Here is a 21,897-nt window from a genome sequence, read left to right as displayed (position 1 = left end):
GTTTCAATGCCATGTATTTCTGCCTTCACCAAACACAGATATTCTTGTTGAGTAATCATGCAATTCTTACTCCAGTGAGTTGAAAATTTACCTATATAAACAAAGGAAAATGTATGTTGTTATTATACTTGAAAAAACACTTAATAAATAGATATAGAATAAAACAAAGCACAATTCAATGTTATCTAAAAGCTTATTTATTTTGTTCAACAGTCTTTTCAGTACATTTCAGAATGTCATGGGTAGTAGGGTGAATTTCTGTTAAAAAAAACAAAAAGAAAGAAAGAAAAGAAATAACAAACAAACAAAAACATGTTGCCAGTTTCTTTTGGGTGCTTTGAGCACCCCAGCAGAGACGTCAAAATTCCAGAGTCCAGAACCAAAAAAGAAAAGTGTCCAGCAACTTAATAATTCATGCACACACACCCTGACCGTCTTGTAAAAGCTGAACATAACTATTGCACATTAAATAGGGTACTGCCACAAACGATTGCCTATGTACCCAGACATTGATATTTTACACAGGCTTACTATGATGAACTATGGAAGTTAAAAGTTATTAGAAATGTTACCATCAATGAAGAGGAAACTAACACTATAACAAATCTTTTACAATACTACAAGACAAATTTTCACCATATATTCTCAACAATACAGATTCATCTGACTAAAATTTACATTTCGAATAATGATTTATCCACTTCGCCTTCATATTGTCCGACCAGGCCAAAATAAGATGGCCTGAATTGCTTCAAAGGTAAAACTCATCTGCTTTGGATAATCAATGTTGAGGGCATACAGAAGGCCAAAGAGGTGTGCCAGGGCAGTAGAGAGATCTGGAATGTTATGTAGCACGATGTCCCCTCCCAACACAACTGCATGTTCTCGCACAGACGTATCAGCATCGTCATCTTGTAGGATGGTGAGGATGGCAACTGATGCACCGTTCAACACTGGTTCCAAAATGTCAGTGTCCTGAAGAAAAGTAAAATATGAATTATTGAAAGCTAAGAAAAACTAAAGACAAAACAAATTTCTAAAGATTTTAACTTTAACCTCTATACCATGCTGGTCGTTTGACCCATGGAGGTTTTAAGAAGAAAAAGCTTATTTTCTTTTAATTAATGCCACCTTGTGAGTTTTGTACAAAAATATTTTCTGCTATGGAACAACCACTAACAATGCCCAGCTGCTGCTCAGCAGAAAAAAAGGAGTGAGAGTTATGACAACTGCAATCCCCACTATAAAATTATCTGGACTGCACTGAGAAAGTGTACATTTCCATTTTGGATAAACTCATCCTCTAAAAACATCTCATAGCAATTAGTTTTACTTGCATTACTTTTTTGTACTTACTAAGCACTTCAGGAAAACCTCTGTTGCATCTTCTCTTGAGGAAAATGGGCAGGCCTCTCAGTGCCCGTTGGACACAGTGTTGGATGTCTAAAGAGTATTCAGTGGAAAACAAGAATTTCAATTAGTGAAGTAACATGGTGTACTATACACAATGCAAAATCAGAACTCTCATAGTAATGAAAGTAAAGCACAGGTCAGACCCAGCAACCCCCCCCCCCCAAAAAAACCCAACAACAACACCATGTTAACAATTTTACTTTCATTTTACAAATTAAATAAAATACTGCCAAATAAGAACAAAGCAATGACTCATGACATTCATTTTTACTGACATGTCCACTGATGTGTTTTGTTTGAAGCCAACATCTTTTTCAGTTTCTGTTAAGAGAAAAGTATACTCTTCTAAAAATGTCAGATAAAGGAGCACTTCACTCACCTGTTCATCAAGTTTATCCAGGAGGTCTTCCATCTCCTCACCAAGAGCTCCCTTCTTAGACCAGTACAGTTTCAGCAGGCCAGGCACAAATTTGTCAAGGGATGCATTCACCAAAATATTGTCATTTATTCAGCACAGAAAATTCCTGGGTAGCTCTTCTTGGACAGTCTGCACCATGTTATATGCCTGACTGTGTTATCAAAAGCAAAACCTACTTCAAAAATCTCTCATGAATACGTCTTTTGCACAGGAATAGAAACACCCCCCACAAAACCCAGTATCAATATGAAAATACATATTATGTTCTAAGTTGCACCAAAATCTGTGACCAATCAGATTCTGTGACCTGCCTTAGTATTCTTTCCCTAACAATCTCAGACTATAGAAGTCCTATTTCTAGCACACACAGACACAAAAAAAATACATGCTAAGTCAAAATTATGAGATTGCCTTTCTGTTTCACAATTTCGATTTAGCATGGGGACTCTTGTACTGGCAGAAATGTTCAGGGTAAGGATTTCAATATAACACTGGCAAGGGCCTTGACTGGAGTGGTAGCACAAGATAATAAAGTTGGCCAATGCATTACCCCAGCAAATACCGTACTACTTCAATATAAGTATAAATCATGCCCAATTAGAATAATAATTAAATTATAAATAAATTAGGACAGTCTTACCTCCTCAGAGGAAAACAGCGCAGGTCATCTCTCCTGGACCTCAGATACCATAGGCTGACACTCCACGACCTCTCTCCGCCTGAGAGAAAATGTTTGCAATAATGAAACATTTCAATATAATGTAGAGAAAAAAAACGAGAAAAAAAAGTTACGGATCAGACTCCCCGATCCTTACTGCGCATGTGCAAAGTCGGACCGTACAGATCGCGTCTACCCGTGGAATTGTACATAAAATCAATACTCCACCAACAAAAAGGCTCTCAAAACAATACAATACTTTTCCACAGCTTTGAAGGATGGGTCAGGTGTATCCTTCGTGGCCCACCCTATGCCAGAATTCATAGCGCGGCCCAGCCGATTCTAGTTTCAAACAATGGCGGCAGCCACTTAGTTTTAATATTACTCTTATTACTCTTTCTGGGTCACAAAGTAAACTTTTAAGATATTTTCAGGCGAGAATGTAGCTGTGTAAATTTCAAATATCTCCTCAGTTTATTAAGACAACACGTTTTTGCAAAAATGCTTCTACGTTTTCGGAGAAGTCTGTTACCACCAGCTTCGATAGCTAGCTGGGGATTCAAGGCTCGCTAGAGCAGCGAGAACAGCGAACTCCTGGCATATCATTTTCAACCCCAGCGCGGTCCTTCGCTAGCTTAAACATGATATATAAGTCCCTTAGATGACTTAAATATGTTATTGTTTGGCTTTTTTTCAGTGCTTTACTCGTTCCACCCTCCTGGGTCCTCAGGAGGATGCAGCCTAGCGCTTGTAGAAAATCCTAATAACAGATGTCGTTAGCTTACCTGCTAGGGCAAATGGCCGGCAGCTCCCGCACCTGTCCAAAAAATGGTCAAATAATACACTCCAACTTCAGACCAGGTAAAATCCGTAATGGTCGAAAAATTGTAATTTTCATCCAACTTTGGCCACGTTTGTTCAAATTTTCTTAGCAGGTTTTCAGTTCAGAACACATCGACAAACCACTATCACACAGTCTGCTCAGACTCATTTGGTCTAGTTCAAACTTATTCAGACCACGACGTGTGCCAGTCACCTACGGGGTTTCCCACCGGTTCCCAACTCGACTCAAAAACTCTACTCAAAAGTTGATAATCTTTGTTATGCTCGCTAGAAAATCTTAGTTAGGACAACAATGGAAGAAATTTGTTGGGCAGACAAGCTATTTTAGGTTGTAAATGGAAAGTTTTATTTCTAAGTCAGTTTAATTTGAAAACTTTACTCAAATCAACAATTACTAGTTATCGTTTTTACAGTGTGGAACTTCCATAAATAGTGGTGGTGGACAAGCAGAGGAAGACAGTCGTAGTGTTAGATGTAGCGATACCAAGTGATAGCAACATCAGGAAGAAGGAGCACAAGAAGAATGAAAAAAATACCAATACCAGGGCTCAGAGAGAAGCTAGAGACAGTGGACAAATGGCTTCAGCAGATTCCAAGAATGACATCTGAGATATCTGTCCAGAACCACAAATTCTTTGATTCTATTTTCTATCATCTATTTTTTAATGTTAAACATGTGTGAGAAGTAAGCATAAATTCTATTTGCAGTTGGTGATTTGAAGTTTCAGTGAGTCCTGTAAGAGGCTTTCCAATTTGGTGTTTTCAGGTTCTAAACTGCAATCTTATTTTCATGTATTTTTGAAAGATCAAGGTCAGTTTGATGAATGTCTCATCCACTTCTTCTTCAAGTTATGTCTGAGCTGATATTTCCGGGTATCTGATGTAATCATCTGAAGGTCAAACCAAAAATGTGGGTTCAGCCAGTGCATCTGATCTGCTAACCTCGCACATGTGTGGATGCAGGCTTGAGAGTGTGAAGTTGTGTGTGTGTGAGTATTTTCTCTATTGCCAGCTTTTCACCTTTGGGGGAACAAAACGGCTGAATTTCAGGAGTCGATGCTGCTGATGCAGCTTCTGGTTGAAATTCAATAGTGGCTGAGTTTTGCACCATGCACTAGCCTCTCTGTGTGCCTGTGTGAGAATAATCCCTCCTGGCCATTTGGATCCTAGAACGGCTGTACGTCTATGGGGAAGCTGTCATATCCTATAGTCTGGAAAATGATGTCTCCATTTTTCTTTTCGCCTAGTTTTTCCTCTCATACATTTTCTTCCACTCCCTCTGCAGCTTCTGCTTTTCTGTGGCTGGCTGTTAGTCTTCAGCTTATGTTTATGCTTATTCCTATTCTATTCTATTCTATTCTATTCTATTCACATTCCTCAGCCTTTTCTCTTTTACTTTCTCTACTTAACATAGATTACACAGCTTTTTTTATGTCAGCTAAAAGCCATATTTAGCTTCAATGTACAGTATAGGTACCATAACTGTGAACGCTGTTTGAATAATCATAAAACTCTGTGAATATTCAACCTATTCAAGTTAAGTTACTTTATTTTTACAACACATTTCAACACATCAGATATTAAGTAGCCGAGACGTCATAATAAAAAAGTAAATATTTTAAACTATATTTCATTCAATTTTATAATGTGTATTCAAAATAGTCCCGTTGAGGGACTTTATGAGCCAACAAAAATGAAAACCAACCATCTGGCATCCCTTGTAAGCAAGCCCTTGGTGACAGTGGGAAGAAAGAACTTCCTTTTAACAGGAAGAGACGTCAAGCAGAGCAAAGCACAGAGAGGGTCCATGATCTGCCTGGACCTGTTCAAGGGTGTGGGGGGAGAAATGACAAAGATGCATTGCAATTAATAACAGGATATTCTAGAATGCCAATGTGTTTTGTTTAAAATTTCTGGCAGTAATTATCCCTTCCTGTTTCCTGACTGTGTCACTGTTTCCTGTCCTGTTGCTGTGCATTTCACTCCAGGCTACCTGTATGTTACCTGCCTCATTCAGAACTGCTCGGACAAAATGGTGACGGCACAGTTCCTCGGAAAAATTGATCACAACTCGCTGCTGGTGCAGGATGACTACGTATTTGTCAAGGTAAAAGAGGAATACATGTTCATGAATTTTTTTTATTTTACACTTTGAAACACTGTGCTATATAAATGTCACTTATCTTCCCTCATATTTCAGACTACTTATTCCATTCTATTCAAACTAAATTTTAAATCCTGTCACGTATCCACTCCATTTTGTCTGATGCATTTGTTAGATTCCACAGCACCTAATATTCTCAATATTACATCTGACTGCTGCATTAATGAGAATACAGGAATTGCTCCTCTGATGGTTTCAAATTCTATTTTAATGTCTCATGTTGCAGGTTATTGTTTTGTCTTTGTTCTATTTGAACCCGTTCAGCTTTCCACACAGTAGACAGCATTTTGTACACATTTAATAAATACTATTTGTGTTGTGGGAGGGGAAATGCCAATTTGTGGGAGGGGAAATGCTAATTTGCCAATATGCATTTGCATGATCATTTAGTCCATCTGTTCTCCTCTGCTTGTCCAATCCAGGAAGTCTGGACCCTATTCCAGCCCTGCAACCGCAAACTGGTTTCAGGGCTAACACAGAGAGACAGAAAACCATGTGCATTCACATTCACACTTATGGGCAATTTAGAATCACTCAATAACCCTTTGGACTGTGGAAGGAAGCCAAAGTACCTGGAGAGAACCCACAAATACATGGGGAGAACATGCAAACAGCAACCTGACCACTGGGCTATATGATATCAAAAACATGAGACAAATGCAGGAGTGGGCTAGAAAACAGTGATTGAACTTCAAAAGGAGGATTATCCGCTGGTCAGTCAACCGTAGAGGCCATCATTTTTATAGATGGATTAAAAAATGAACAATACATGTTTCTCAAGATAGTCTTTTTATTATCACAGGGTGTTCAAGATGTGATACTGATAAATTTCATAGCTTAGCCTAGCTTAAACTTTATTTTAAGATAGAGTGTTATCAGGATTAAAATCACATATTCTGAACCCATCTCTGGCATTACAGTCATGTGGAGATTTCAGGTTTTGCATAGGTCTCAGGAAAAGATTATGATTGATATTATGATCTTCTCCCGAGCTTAAGTAAATACTGAACACTTCTATTTTCTTTCTCCTTTTTTTGCCTGAAACAAAACTTGTCTCCTGACTGATACATTCTTTGTACTGTATGTCTCTAAAGTGGAACCATAATCTAGGCAGCCTCAAAGGGTCGAGGCAGAGGCACCTATACTGTGGCTTTTGTTGCATTTACTTTCCAGCAGTCTGTAGATAGAGAGATACTTAAATGATCCCACAAGAGAAACTGTTGCATTAAAGCAGCAGGATAAAAAATAAAAATAATACAGTCTACAATAAAAAAGCAATAAACAACAAAGTTAAAGTAAGAGCCTTATACTATAAGATAGTTCTATATACATAATACTAGTAAGGAAAAACTGAGCAAGTTTTTTTTCTGAAACCTGCATCTCCTCAGTTATTTCTCTTTCAACATTTGTGTATATGTTGTATCTGTCAGTGTATCTATTCAGTTGCGGCTGTGTTTGCACTTACAGCTGAGGCTGCAGCTTTATGTCTGTTTTACTGATAAACTCCTGCTGCCCAGATAACATACAGTGCTGTCACTTGAAATGGAAAAAGAATTTCTATTCGTGATAGTGTGCAGAATTAATCTTGGCTTGTCTATAATTGACTTGCCATGCAGTACAGTACTGTACACTCTGCAGAGGCCAATAGTTCAATTCCATTTGCATGGAGAATAGACATGAGCTGGTATGGTAGAGGACAATCTCCACTGTGGGACAAAGTTGTTCTCTCTTGGTGTGTCCCCATATGTGTAAAGTTATGTGTGCATGAGTGTTTGCATCTGTGAGAAGAATTGAAAACTCGTCAGGTCAATGTAGACTGGCCCATTATCTTATAAGGGATAATCCTCCTAATACTTCAAGCATTACATGCAGATATCAGGTTTAGAGAACAACGCCTCACTGTCAACGGTAAATGGTAAAGCTTTACTAGCAGTCCTGCCTTGTTTACTTATAATGAAACCCAACACCTGGCAGTTCTGTGAGTGATCTAGGTGTGCGGACATTTACTGCATGTGTCACTTTCCCTTTAAAGTAATCGTTGATACTTTCATCCCCAACCTTATAAATAGTACATTTTCACAAAAACTGAAACCAGCCCACTGAATGAACAATGGTCTGTGAGGTCTGTTCCTTGATCGTTATAATGAAAATTGTCATAACCATTGATCAAAGGCCATGAGTACCATTAACAGGGAGAGTTAAATGGTAAATGGCCTGTGTTTGTATAGCGCTTTACTAGTCCCTAAGGACCCCAAAGCGCTTTACACATCCAGTCATCCACCCATTCATACACTGGTGATGGCAAGCTACATTGTAGCCACAGCCGCCCTGGGGCGCACTGACAGAGGCGAGGCTGCCGGACACTGGCGCCACTGGGCCCTCTGACCACCACCAGTAGGAAATGGGTGAAGTGTCTTGCCCAAGGACACAACGACTGAGACTGTCCAAGCCGGGGCTCGAACCGGCAACCTTCCAATTACAAGGCGAACTCCCAACTCTTGAGCCACGATCGCCCCCGGGTTGGGGAATGGCTGCAATCACAGCTTTGTAAGATGGCTAAAGATGTACCCTTAGGCCCCCTTGTCGATTCAGTGGGTTTCAGTTATTGTGCAAATGTACTGTTTATACGGTTGGGGAAACCTGCAGTCAGCTGAGACTGAAGAAGTCACTTGGATGAGTGATGAAACGTTTCTCCCACTGAAAACGCTACATCCAGATGAACAGAATCAACCTTTTGGGATCGACTTACCTGGATGATTGAGCATGCATCAAGACATTTCAAGTCAATACAAAGTGCTCTGACTGGTCACCTTTAATCTATGAGGTCCTAATTAGAATAATCTCAAACCTGACTGAATAACTATGTAGATTCAAAAGTGTCCAAAACAGCAAATAATGGAATACCTTTTGGAAAATTAGTTTTCAGAGCGCCACACTTTGAGAATTAATGTAAAAAGTGTGTTGTGAATTATGATACCTAAACAGAAGTCTCTATATTGAGTAAAGAAACTAAAACAAGATACATATAGACAAAGAAAAAAACTGGAGGTGATGATAGACAAAATACATCTTGTCACTTGCATTGCCAGCTTTTCTTGTGCTTTGTCAGTCTTTTGACTTTCCTTTTCTTTTTCTTTTTTTCTCCTTTCAGTGTGTTGTTGTGTGGTGAACATTTCCCGTGAGGTTTTCGGTTTTTTAAAGCCCTTCAGTGTTTGTTGGTTGTTGTCTAGTAACTTCTTGTTCACATGTTCCCTACTGTGCTCAGTTCTTTTATTATGATTTTGGGTTTCATTTAGTTTGCTGGTTTCCTGTTTGTTATTTTAAGTGAAGGCGTTTCAAAGGACTAATCCTAATCCTTTCAGCTGCTGGGGGTTCACCCAAAACATTTCTTTCTGAAACTGACAAGTTTATTGATTTGCAATGAAGTATTGGATGTATGCCCTCTGACATTCAGCTATTCACACAAGTTTCACAAAAACAAGAAACTCTGGCTCTTTGTATAAATTTAGTAAAAAAAAATCTTAATGGTATAAACAGATCCTCGGGGTACTTTTACAACATTAAGGCACTACATAAATATGCAGAGTCAGAGCTGAGAATGCAGCTCTCATCCCACTCTGCCAGCCATCCTTTAGAAAGTGATTTCTTTTGAAACCTCAGTCCATGACACTTTCTTCAGTAGCTCTCATTTTTTAAAAATGGCTTTTTTGTTTCATCCCTCTGCAATGCTCATCATTAAAGAAAAGTGGAACTCACCTGCTCCTTTCAATCACAAGCAATGGCAATAATCACAGCTCAGTCTGAACTCAGATGACAGAGACTGACATCTCCAAGAAGAAGGGAAAAAAGGCAAAGTCAAAAATAGAAGCACTGAATGCAAAGTTATAAACCTTTCCTTTTTATTTTGACAAAAGACAAAATGTTTTTTTAAACACATAAACAAAAAAAGGAGTTTCAGTGCTGCTCACCTGGCAGTGTTTCAGAACATAGTTCGCTGGTTTCTGAGCCCGTCACTTGGGATATGACACATTCAGCTCTTGTTCCAATCCCCTGTCAGTCACCAGAGCTGTCTCTTTTCTCCCAACTTCCTCTGCTAAACTGTAGCCTCAGCTGTTTGAGTATTCTGGTTCGGCGCTATGTGAGCTTTCTCATCGTCTGAGCACTCAGCGGGAAGGCGGCATGATTCAGCCTTTTACCCATTTGTGAGTTGAATGCCAAGGTCTGTGCAATGCGCAGGAGTTTCTTTGCATTTAACTATCAGCACAGAGTAAGTCACCCGCAACAGATAGTGAACTGTGCACCTCCACCTCCACCATTAGTCAGCTGGACATTAGCAGATGTTGAACATTTGATTCTGTTTTTCTGCAGGACAATATTTAAATGACTGGATGAACTCAGCCTTAATGTGTCTCTTGATGCTGTGTCACTCACATTGTTTTCTATTCCACTCTTGCCTCATTTTTAATCTCAGTCCATTCAGCAGCTTTCCCTTTAAAGTAATATATTTCTGGGTCGTATGTCTATAAAAAATTAAAAACTGTTTGACTATATTATAACTGTAGAACTGTTAGACTGTATTATTCATGCTGTTGCTGTTGTTTTTGCTTATTTCCAAGGTCACCACAGGCAATCGGACCAAGCACTATGTGTCCTATCGACGGAATGAATTTGTCCAGATGAGGTTTCCCAAGTATGCCTTGCCAAAGGTAATGGACAAGAAAATTGGTTCATCTTTTGCTAATATTGATTTAAGGTTGGCACAGTTTGCTCCCTGAAAAACTCCTCAGTCTGAATTATGCACGCATCCCTCAGGGATCAGTGTTCCAAACACTTCCATTTATGGTTTGTTTAGCTAAGAATAATTACAAGAATTCAATGGAATCAGATTTATTTTTACTTTTGCCATTAAATGTGTAAGTTCTGTAAAGTCATTACTGATGAAACCCACACCATTAAGTGAACTGCAGTTAGTATTCTGATATTTGCACACGCTTATGCTCACATTCCATGTATGACCAGGTTCACAACAGTATTTCATGATACACAGCTCCATCACTAGAGCCCTGTACTATTATATTTGTATCTTGCACAATATTTGAGGGACTAGCATACACCATGTATACCCGTGCATCAGTACACACGGTTACAACATTTACGTGGAAATGATGAATTTAATAAAGACAGAGTACCAGAAAAGTTTGGGATAATCCCCAATGCGAGTAAATCTAAGTTCAATAAATTAGACCAGAGTGGCCTACCACTCCTTGTACACACCACATTACTTTTACATATTTGCTGTGTGATTACTTGATTTACTGGTGACTAAAATACTCAGTACCCTTTCACATTACACATAAGTTACTATGTTTTATCCTATAACTGATGATTTGAAAACAGCCATGCGACTAACTAGGTCAGTCTCATTGACCTCATTTACTGCTTGGTAATCCAATCACTGTCAAAATACCATATATGTGTGGGTTTTTTTTTTTTTACATATATATATATCTTAATGTATAATTTATGTTCGAGTCTGTATCATGCTGCACTGTACTAAATTTCTAAGCTAATATTAGATCATATTTCTTACTATTGATGCCAGGAGTAGACAAGCAATGCATTTGTAACATCACATTCTTTGGATTTTTTGCTGAAATCCATTGTGTATCCTTGAAATACAAAGTCCACAAACTGTTGCAGGTAACTGAGAGCCGTGGAAGGTCCATTATTTCTAAGTTCTGTTATTATCTGTTCAGACACAGGCAGGCATGGTAGAATGATATGCCGTACATGTGTCCTATTCCCCATACGAAGGGTTTAGTGTGAAATTTCATGTTCCTACCTCTGTGGATTCAAAACTTTTAAAATCAAAGCCCTTGTACCAATATGTTCCGCTTCTTTGTTGGTGTCAAGTGTTAGTACAGTACCTGCACTCAAATTAATTCTGGAACTGCCCTGATACATGATAACCCCCATAAAATATTCACAGCTCAGCATTGGTCCAGCAGCATCTTATGTCACTTACATAGGCAGAGAGGATAAATGAGCTCCACTTCAATACAGGCCAGTATTGGAACCTTTGCTGTCAGCATCAGCTGCACAGGGGACCATTTTAGTGTGACACTTGCCAGAGTTCTATTGAACTCATCTGATTGCATGGTAAGCCTGAGGAGATGTTTCAAGATTTTTGTTTTTATTTATTTATTTTCTAAGCTTTAGCCTGTCACTGATAATCCTATGGCAAGGTGTTTAGCAACACAAATACATAAAATACATCCCCAAATACTCTCAGATTTACTTTCACTAAGCCCACCACTTAGAGAAATTTTATAACCTGAATTGTCTGGCTACTTCAGCACCAAGAGCTCCACAATTTTTGTGATCCTTAATAAAGGTGAAAGGAATTGAATTACACAGACAAACACACACACGCGGGGATCAATTGGATCCGCTGTAATGGGAAGCCAGTGGATAAATTAGTTTGTGTATTAGTGTGTAAGCATCTGTTTAGATAAAATATGCCCTAGTTACTCTCCTGCTCATCTCTCCCTCTGTCTCTCTACATGTGTCCTCTTACTTGGGTGAGCAGATAGGTCACGCTTTGTGAAGCTTTTAGGTCGAGCGACATGGGGTGGGGTGTCAGGGGAAAGACATAGAGACAGGCGAGAGGGATGGTGAGAGAGAGACTGAAGGGGGGAGATGTGGAGAAAGTGTGTGTGTGTGTGTGTGTGTTTGTGTGTGAGTGAGTGAGTAAGGGGAAGTGTTTCCATGTTTTTCCACTGTGAATAATTGAAAGGTTGGGGGATAAAAAATGCAGAGGCCATCAGAGAAAGCAGTTTTTCTCTGTCCTGTGAGACCTGACCCAAGTGATGGATTAACCACACACAAAAACACACACACACACACACACACACACACACACACACACACACCCATCTGGGGTGTGAAATGACAGGTAATAATTGTTTCTATTTGCTCTGCTTCCATCTCCTCTGGCCACTCGGAATGTGATCATGTTTCTGGGTTTTTTAACACTTTGTTTCACCATCAGCATATCATTGACCAGACAGTGTCTTGTTGGTGCCTAGTAGGTCCTATGGAAGCAGTCTGCTGACTTGGGTGTGCATGGCTGCCAGTGGCACTGGGACACTATTGTTTATTGATGATGTGACACAGGACAGAAGCAGATGAGTGGATTCTGAGGTGTTCAGAGACAAACTGTCTGGTCAAATCCAGCTAAGTGCAGTCAAATTGATTGGGCAGTGTTTTATAATACAGATGGACAATGACCTAAAATATACAGCCAAAGCATCCCAGGAGTTTAGTAAAGCAAAGAAGTGGAAATTTCCCGATTGGCTAACTCAGTCACCCGATCTCAACCCAACTCAGCATTTCACTTGTTGAAGACTAAACTTCTGACAGAAAGGCCAACAAACAAAGAGCAACTGAAAGCAGCTGCAGTAAAGGTCTGGCAGAGCATAAAAAAGGAGGAAACCCAGCATCTAGTGATGTCCATGAGTTCAAGACTTCAGGCTGTTGTTGCCAGCAAAGGGTTTTCTGGACAAATAAATAACTGATAATATAATGTTCATTTCTAACATTTTATTATCAGTTATTTATTTGTCCAGTTACTTTTGAGCCCCTGAAATGAAGGGAGTGTGTAAAAAATGCTTTAGGTCATCACATTTTTAATATTTTTGTTCAACTGCATTTGAGTTGTTTGGTTAAAATTCATTGTGCTAATGTACAGAACCAAAATTAGAAAAATGTTGGCTCTGTCCAAATATTTATGGGCCTAACTGTATGTATATACACACTATTTGCAATGACACACTTTCCATTCCCCCCCCCCCCCCCCCCCCCCCCCAAAAAAACTGTTATTTTGACATTTGAATCCACAAGCCAGTAATGACTTATAACCAGACAACAGATACCCATCTGAATGAATAGAGGCATGCAGCTACAGCACAATAAGTTTCTCTAAAGCCAAATTTCTCAGAGTGATAAAGCTGTAAAATGAGGTTTTATTTTTATGTGCAGCCCATTTCATAGGAGAGAGATGGGCTTGTAGGGTGTATGTAAGTGGCAAAATCAAAGATTTTTTTACTTTAACCTCAAAATTAAAAGTAAAACAACTAAATGAGGTAATAGCTGTAGACATACTGTAGATGACAGAACTGAATATTTGGTTTTATTAAATGCCTCATTTTACCAGAAAACTGATGTTTTCTGTTGAACATGTCAGGCTTTTGATATAAGTAGTTGTAGTAAGGTTACCTAGAATTACTGTGAATGTCTGTCTCTCTGTGTTAGCCCTGCGACAGATTGGCGACCTGTCCAGGGTGTACTCTGCCTCTTGCTTATGATAGCTGGGAAAGTCTGCAGCCTTCATGACCCTGAACTGGATAGGTGGAAGTGAATGGATGCATAAATGTTAAAAAAGCAACTTTATTTAAACTTTCTGGACTAGCATATGCAATAGTTAAACACAAGAATTCTCTCCCCCAACTGGTCGCAGCAGATGGCCGCCCCTCCCTGAGCCTGGTTCTGATGGAGGTTTATTCCTGTAAAAAGGGAGTTTTTCCTTCCCATTGTCACCAAAGTGCTTGCTCATAGGGGGTCATGTGATTGTTGGGTTTTTCTCTGTATGTATCATTGTAGGGTCTACCTTACAACATAAAGCGCCTTCAGCCGACGGTTGTTGTGATTTGGCGCTGTAGAAATAAAATTGAAATTGAAGAATTTGTCAACAACTAACACTTTCTCTGTTGCCTTAATTGGTGACATGTTGAGTCAGAGATAATTCTTGTGCAAGGACTGTTTTTCCAGAACCAACCATTCCACACACAAGGTCAGCTGTGGGCTAAATGTCCTTGTGCTGCTGTGCATTATTCCAGTTTTTCTTCTTGTAAATTTCTAACAACACGACTCGAAAGTAATCCTAAAAGGAATCTCGTTATAAGATATATTAATAGTTTATTATGACTCTAATGTCTTTAGATATGAGAGGGTGCGAGACTTAAAGTCTTTTAAATGAGATGTATAAGAATCCTATGTGCATCTGTATTACCAGGTACAAGCTGAGTTGAATAAAATGAAAATCAAACAATCTCAGGAGCTGTCAATGGCATTGTGAAGCCAGAAGTCCAAAGAAACACTTGTGGCTGTCAATACCACATTTAAGGATTGCAAGGGTGTGTTCTGCTGCAGAGGCAGAATGCTGCAGTCAAGAAGCAGTACATAATAAACGTCAAATAAAAATAATATCTTTAAAAAATAATCTCTGACTTTTTCCACATCAGGACAACAATCAAAACTCTGTTTGCGACCCCTGACAGCTAATATTTCAGTATTTTGATATAACAGCTTGACCTGAAAGCATTTTGAGGGAGTGATTATAATTACTAAGAGAATTGATTTTTTCTGTAAGAGGTATGTGTACGACAGCTGGATGAGGTCTTAAAGCAGTTAAATCTTTTAGAAAGCTGAAATGTGTGGGCTGACTGTATCAAAGACCTCTTTACTGAATTCAGTAATGTCCACGGGGCATGATGGGGATTTTAATGTGATTAATGGGATCTGTTAGAGTGTGAAAGGAAATGAGCTCAAAGCTGCTGAGAGAGGGTGAGCCCACTGAAAAGGCTATTATGTCACAGCTGACTGCCGGGGGAAATCTGGCATCAGATGTTGTCCTTTTTTTTTTTTTTAAATTAAATGAGCAAGACGTTCCTCGCACCATTCTGACCAAGGCTCAGTGATGGAGTTTAATCTGTCAGGAAGATGTCTGAAATAATTGTACGTGAGTGACCAGCAGGAGTATTGAGAACTGGCATAAGTAATAGAAGTTTATAAATCTCCTTCACATGTCAACCAAGTATTTGCCTTTAGCATGTGTCCTGAAATTCAATTTAAGACACTCATGTAGCAAGTCTCCCCACTCAGCATCTTAGCAATAGCACTGGGTATCTCAGCTTATCGAAATTAAGTTAAGAAACTGAAACTTAACTGGGTCAACGATTGGTTGTCCATTTAAAGCTATTTTCCATCGGAAATGACGCTACTACCACCCAGTTAACTATTCTGGAATTGTCCAGTAGTTTTAAATTTAGTTTCCACCCTGTTGGCAAACAGGGTGCCAGTGGAAACTGTGGTACTGTTGGTCAATGAGAAAGGAGGAAGAAAGGGGGAAGATGTGTTAAGTGATAGTGAGAGAGAAGGAAAGACAGGCGTGTGGAGGTGAGAGGAGGGATTGTGTCTCAGCATCTGCTGGCCCCACTCTGTGATTTTATGTGACCACTACGCTTCTGAGCGTATGCCTATCTGCTGGGTGGCTGTAGCTCAGGAAGTAGAGCAGGCCATGCCAAGTATTCTTGTGCAAGATACTAACCCCAAGTTGCTCTCCGATATATCCATTGGAGTATGAATGTTAGCTAGGAGGCACTAAAAGCTTAGAAGAAAGTGAATGTGGCATGTTGTATAGAGCGCTTTGAGTACTCTGTTAGAGCAGAAAAGTGCTATATAAGAATCAGTCCATAGCTGCTTGATTTTATACAACTGTGGACATCTGATTGGAACACCTGAATTCAATGATTTAGATGTTTGAGTGAATCCTTTTGGCCCTATAGTGTACTTCATCACAATGGTAACCATGTAGAGCTCCTGTCTGAATGTTTCTGAATGGCTGCCTGAGAAGGTAAGACAGGAGAAAATCAAGGAATGAAGTACTTGCCAAGTGTAACATGACCATAATGGTTGTCCTGCCTTTGTAAGTGATTACTGTTAAACTTTTTTCTCTTTTTCTGTTACTATACTTTTACTCTTACTATAGACTGCAAACATTAACGTATGGAAACAAAACTTTAAGGCTGAAGCAAGGCAGTCAGAGCAAAAGTCACACACATTTTCACAGTGACTTATACATATATATGTATATATATATATATATATATATATATGTATAAGTCACTGTGAAAATCCAAAACAGAGGACTGTTAGGATATGCAAGGGTGAGATGATTGATGGGCGAAAGAGACAGCAGGTTTTAATAATGCTATCAGACAACATACACAGTTGAAATGTAAAACAAGATGTACGAAAACATCTTTCACTTTCACAATTCCCTCATTTTTTTCTATGCCTCCTTCTGCTAGTGTGTACACTTTAAAGTCAAGGGATCCTTATTTTCACTCATTCTTGTGGTTTGTTTTTGCTCCACACAGGGTTGGTAGATTTTTCAGGATGTGCACCCAGACAGTTTCCATTCATGTGTAAATGTAAATGTAAATTGAGCTTTACATTCTGCACCTTCTCATTATAGTGTTCTGCCTTTGCCTTTCTACTGTTATTAACACTGTGCTGAGTTTGGATCAAGTACACAGTGAAATACACCGCTTTGAAAGAACATTTTCCCTCTTCCTTCCTTTTGATTTTTTTCATATTTATTACTCTAAAATGTTCAGATCATCAAATGAATTTTAATATTAGACAAAAATAACCCAAGTAAAATTACAGAGGGGTCATAACTAGCATAAGGCAGATTCAATTTCATGAAAATCTTCAGGTATTTTACTAGCTTAGAGTAAAGAGGTTTTACTGTACATATTAAGCAGATAATCTTTTTTTTTAATGGGGGGGGGGGGGGGGGGGGGGGCTGTGTTTTTAACATGGGAATCTATGAGTACTGCTTAACTTTTAGATCAAGCCTTAAGTGGTAACCTGAGAAACTATCAATTCTGTAATTGCTTCATTTTTCAGCTCTAGTGGTTGCCACTTCTAGAGTTGCACCCACCACAAGGGACCAGAATCTGCCATTTTCCAGAATTCTTGATTGTTGACTGGCAGATCAGCCTCACACAATCAGGCAGGCAAATCAAGCATGTGAGTGTGGAAAGGACACTCACATGCTTGATGTGAGTATGTGAACATACATGCAGTATGTGAACATACTGGCAATGATACCTGACATTTCATAAGTTTTTTGCACTTGGTTTTGTTTGGTGAAGTAAAATATGTCAGGTAAAGGTAGATGTACACCAATACATTTTCAGTTTAGTATCTGCTCCTCTTTTCCGTTATTTGCGAAACGATCCTTTAAATTATTGTAGTTTGGGGAAAATTGCAAAGTTTAATTATGATGAAACTACAAATTTACAGTGAAAAACATGTAATTTTTTCTTCTACATACTTAGAAAGAAAACTAATTTCTTATCAGCAGATCTCACATACAAAAAAAAAAAAGGGAGATGGGAATGTCCAAGAGAATTGTAATTGGTGCATCTCTGGTACAATCTGTTTGGTGACAATTTTCTTTTTTAAAAGACGCTTTTGGGCTGTTTTTTCACCAATTCTGCTTTTTGTTTTTATGTTAAAAATTTAAAAGAAAACCAAAATTGCATCTATACTTGTTACAATAAGGATTTATTGATGGAAAAAAAGGGACATGGTATCTCAGGCCATTAAATATGGTCATGTGTTTTAATAACTATTACCTCTTTTGAGACAACAGTGCTTTTTTTTCCATCTTTATCACATCCAATTCCTGAGTTGAGTCACAATATATTATTTTCGTACTTCCTACTCTGTTTGGCCACTAAATTGAGGTCTTCCACCCATGCATTTCCATGAATACTGTCTGCATACATTTACATTCTCACCCCAACAGTCCTTGGTGTTTGTGTATGATTGTTTTTTTCCTTCTTTTTTGTTGTTTTTTAGCCCCTCTGGTAGGTGGAGGACTATCTCTGAATGTTAAGAGGCATCTGAAGCTAAAGTTTAGACATTTTTCAGTTCCATCTCCTCCCAAGCTCCATACTGCTGCCTCAGATGAACTGTCAGCCAAAAACAGGCTGCAGTGCAGGGCTTTAATGGAGGACTGGAATAGAAGAAGAAAGAGAGAAAAGGTATATAGAGGAGAAGATGCAAGGAGAAGTAAATGAGGTGGAATATTTATGTTTGAACTGAAACATGATGGTGTCATTATGAAGACTGCTCATTTATTTTTTCATTCAGAGGCAGTGTTGCATGGTAATGTGTTATACAGGAATGACAATATATCTGCTGGAAACGTGCAGCATAACAAATGATGTTTTACTTTCATCATATAATAATATTCTTTGATGGTTTTTGGTTGAGTGTTGGCACCTTGATTTGCTAATTAGGCATATGGAAGTTGTTTTAAGGTTAAATGTTTAACTTAATGATTGCCATTGCCACAGTCTTGTGTAATTTGAGCAGTGGTCCATCCATCCATCCATCCATCTTCATCCGCTTTATCTGAGGCCGGGTCGCGGGGGCAGCAGCCTAAGCAGAGAAGCCCAGACCTCCCTCTCCCCAGCCACCTCCTCCAGCTTATCCGGGGGAACACCAAGGCGTTCCCAGGCCAGCCGAGAGATATAATCTCTCCAGCGTGTCCTGGGTCTGCCCCGGGGCCTCCTCCCGGTGGGACATGCCCGGAACACCTCACCCAGGAGGCGCCCAGGAGGCATCCTTGCCAGATGCCCGAACCACCTCAACTGGCTCCTTTCGATGTGGAGGAGCAGCGGCTCTACTCTGAGCCCCTCCCAGATGGCCGAACTTCTCACCCTATCTCTAAAGGAGAGGCCAGCCACCCTTCGGAGGAAGCTCATTTCTGCCGCTTGTATCCGCGATCTCGTTCTTTCGGTCACTACCCACAGCTCGTGGCCATAGGTGAGGGTAGGGACGTAGATCGACCGGTAAATTGAGAGCTTCGCTTTTACACTCAGCTCCCTCTTCACCACGACGGACCGGTGCAGCGTCCGCATCACTGCAGCTGCAGCACCAATCCGTCTGTCGATCTCCGGCTCCCTTCTCCCATCACTCGCGAACAAGACCCCGAGATACTTGAACTCCTCCACTTGGGGCAGGAACTCATCCCCGACCCGGGGTGGGCACTCCACCCTTTTCCGGCTGAGAACCATAGCCTCAGATTTGGAGGTGCTGATCCTCATTCCCGCTGCTTCACACTCGGGTGCGAACCGCTCCAGTGCGAGCTGGAGGCCCTCACCTGATGAAGCCAACAGAACCACATCATCCGCAAAAAGCAGAAATGAGATTCTGAGGCCACCAAAGTGAAAGCCCTCCGCCACTTGGCTGCGCCTAGAAATCCTGTCCATAAAAATTATGAACAGAACCGGTGACAAAGGGCAGCCCTGGCGGAGCCCATCACCCACCGGGAACGAGTCCGACTTATTGCCGGCAATGCGAACCAAACTCTTGCAACGGTTGTATAGGGATGGAATGGCCCGTAGCAATGGGCCAGACACCCCATACTCCCGCAACACCTCCCACAGGACACCCCGAGGGACACGGTCGAATGCCTTCTCCAAGTCCACAAAACACATGTAGACTGGTTGGGCAAACTCCCATGCACCCTCAAGTATCCTTGAGAGGATAAAGAGCTGGTCCAGTGTTCCGCGACCAGGACGAAAACCGCATTGTTCCTCCTGTATCCGAGGTTCAAGTAACGGACGAACTCTCCTTTCCAGCACCCTGGCATAGACTTTCCAAGGGAGGCTGAGGAGTGTGATCCCCCTGTAGTTGGAACACACCCTCCGGTCTCCCTTCTTAAAGATGGGGACCACCACCCCGGTCTGCCAGTCCAGGGGTACTGCCCCTGATCTCCACGCAACATTGTAGAGGCGTGTCAACCAGGACAGCCCTACAACATCCAGAGCCTTCAGGAACTCGGGGCGGACCTCATCAACACCAGGGGCTCTGCCACCAAGGAGTTGTTTAACTGCCTCAGTGACCTCGCCCCCGGAAATTGGCGGGTCATTCCCCTCATCCCCAGACTCTGCTTCCTCCTCGGAAGACGTGTCAGTGGGATTAAGGAGGTCCTCGAAGTATTCCTTCCACCGCCTGACAATCGACGTCAGCAGCGCTCCGCCAGCACTATACACAGTGCAGGCAGAGCACTGCTTTCCCCTCCCGAGACGCCTGACGGTTTGCCAGAATCTCTTCGAGGCAGTCCGAAAGTCTTTTTCCATGGTCTCTCCGAACTCCTCCCACACCCGAGTTTTTGCTTCAGCCACTGCCCGAGCCGCATTCCGCTTGGCCTGTCGATACCTGTCGACTGCCTCCGGAGTCCCACAGGCTAACCAAGCCCGATAGGACTCCTTCTTCAGCTTGGTGGCTCCCTTCACCTCTGGTGTCCACCAGTTGGTTCGGGGATTACCACCACGGCAGGCACCAACCACCTTGCGGCCGCAGCTCAATGCAGCAGCTTCAGCGATGGAGACACTGAACATGGTCCATTCGGACTCAATGTCCCCAGTCTCCCTCGGAATGCTGTTGAAGCTCTGCCGGAGGTGTGCGTTGAAGATCTCGCGGACTGGGGCCTCTGCTAGACGTTCCCAGCACACCCTCACTACGCGTTTAGGTGCACCGGGTCTGTCCAACGTCCTCCCCCGCCACCTGATCCAACTCACCACCAGGTGGTGATCAGTTGACAGCTCAGCCCCTCTCTTTACCCGAGTGTCCAGAACATATGGTCGCAGGTCTGGTGATACGATTACAAAATCGATCATCGACCTGCGGCCTAGAGCGTCCTGGTGCCACGTGCACTTATGGACACTCTTATGTTCGAACAAGGTGTTCGTTATGGCCAAACTGTGATTTGCACAGAAGTCCAATAACAAAACACCGCTCGGATTCAGATCAGGGAGGCCGTTCCTCCCAATCACGCCCCTCCAGGTCTCGCTGTTGTTACCCACGTGAGCATTGAAGTCTCCCAGCAGGAGTCTCCAGGTGGGGCACCTTCCAGCACCCAGGCTGGATACTCTGAACTGCCACTCGGCGCATAAGCGCAGATGACAGTCAGGACCCGTTCCCCGACCCTAAGGCGCAGAGAACAAACCCTCTCATCCAGCAGGAAAAACCCCAACGTACCGGCAGCAAGCCGAGGGGATATTAGAATACCCACCCCAGCCCGCCGCCTCTCACCAGGGGCAACTCCAGACTGAGACAGAGTCCAGCCCCTCTCCAGGAGACTGGTTCCAGAGCCCAAGCCATGCGTAGAGGTGAGCCCGACTATATCTAGCCGGTACCTCTCAACCTCACGCAGTAACTCAGGCTCCTTCCCCACCAGAGAGGTGACATTCCATGTCCCTATTGCCAGTCTTGGCAGCCGGGGATCAGTCCGCCAGGGCCTCTGCCAGGGTCTCCGCTCCTGGCCGCCGCCCAGCACACAATGCACCCGACCCCTATGGCGCCTCCTGCGGGTGGTGGGCCTGCGGGAGGATGGGCCCATGTCTCCTCTTCGGGCTGTGCCCGGCCGGGCTCCATGGGCTAAGGCCCGGGCTCCATGGGCTAAGGCCCGGCCACCAGACGCTCGCCCTCGGCACCCTCCCCGGGCCTGGCTCCAGGGCGGGCCCCAGTAACCCT

The 21,897-nt window shown here is 41.7% G+C and overlaps 1 protein-coding gene and 1 long non-coding RNA gene across 7 annotated transcripts in view; one reads left to right on the top strand and one right to left on the bottom strand.

Annotated features, from left to right (window-relative positions):
• sorcs2 (sortilin-related VPS10 domain containing receptor 2) overlaps nt 1–21,897 on the top strand; it is a 379,862-nt gene that overhangs the window by 315,634 nt on the left and 42,331 nt on the right. For all 6 annotated transcript variants that reach the window (XM_013266082.3, XM_013266081.3, XM_013266083.3 and 3 more), the window contains 2 exons: nt 5,321–5,439; nt 10,113–10,202. In XM_013266082.3, coding sequence (XP_013121536.1) covers nt 5,321–5,439; nt 10,113–10,202 — 209 coding nt within the window. The remainder of the gene's footprint in view (nt 1–5,320; nt 5,440–10,112; nt 10,203–21,897) is intronic.
• Nucleotides 883–3,768, bottom strand: LOC109196007 (uncharacterized). The gene is made up of 4 exons (XR_002057481.2): nt 3,275–3,768; nt 1,793–2,550; nt 1,357–1,443; nt 883–975 (listed from the first exon to the last, which is right to left on the bottom strand). It is a non-coding gene; the product is annotated as an uncharacterized LOC109196007 (long non-coding RNA).

The sequence above is a fragment of the Oreochromis niloticus genome, linkage group LG3 (assembly GCF_001858045.2).
Source record: "Oreochromis niloticus isolate F11D_XX linkage group LG3, O_niloticus_UMD_NMBU, whole genome shotgun sequence".
Classification (NCBI taxonomy): Eukaryota; Metazoa; Chordata; class Actinopteri; order Cichliformes; family Cichlidae; genus Oreochromis; species Oreochromis niloticus.
Note: the sequence above shows the minus strand (reverse complement) of the source record. Positions and strands in the feature narration are given on the sequence as shown.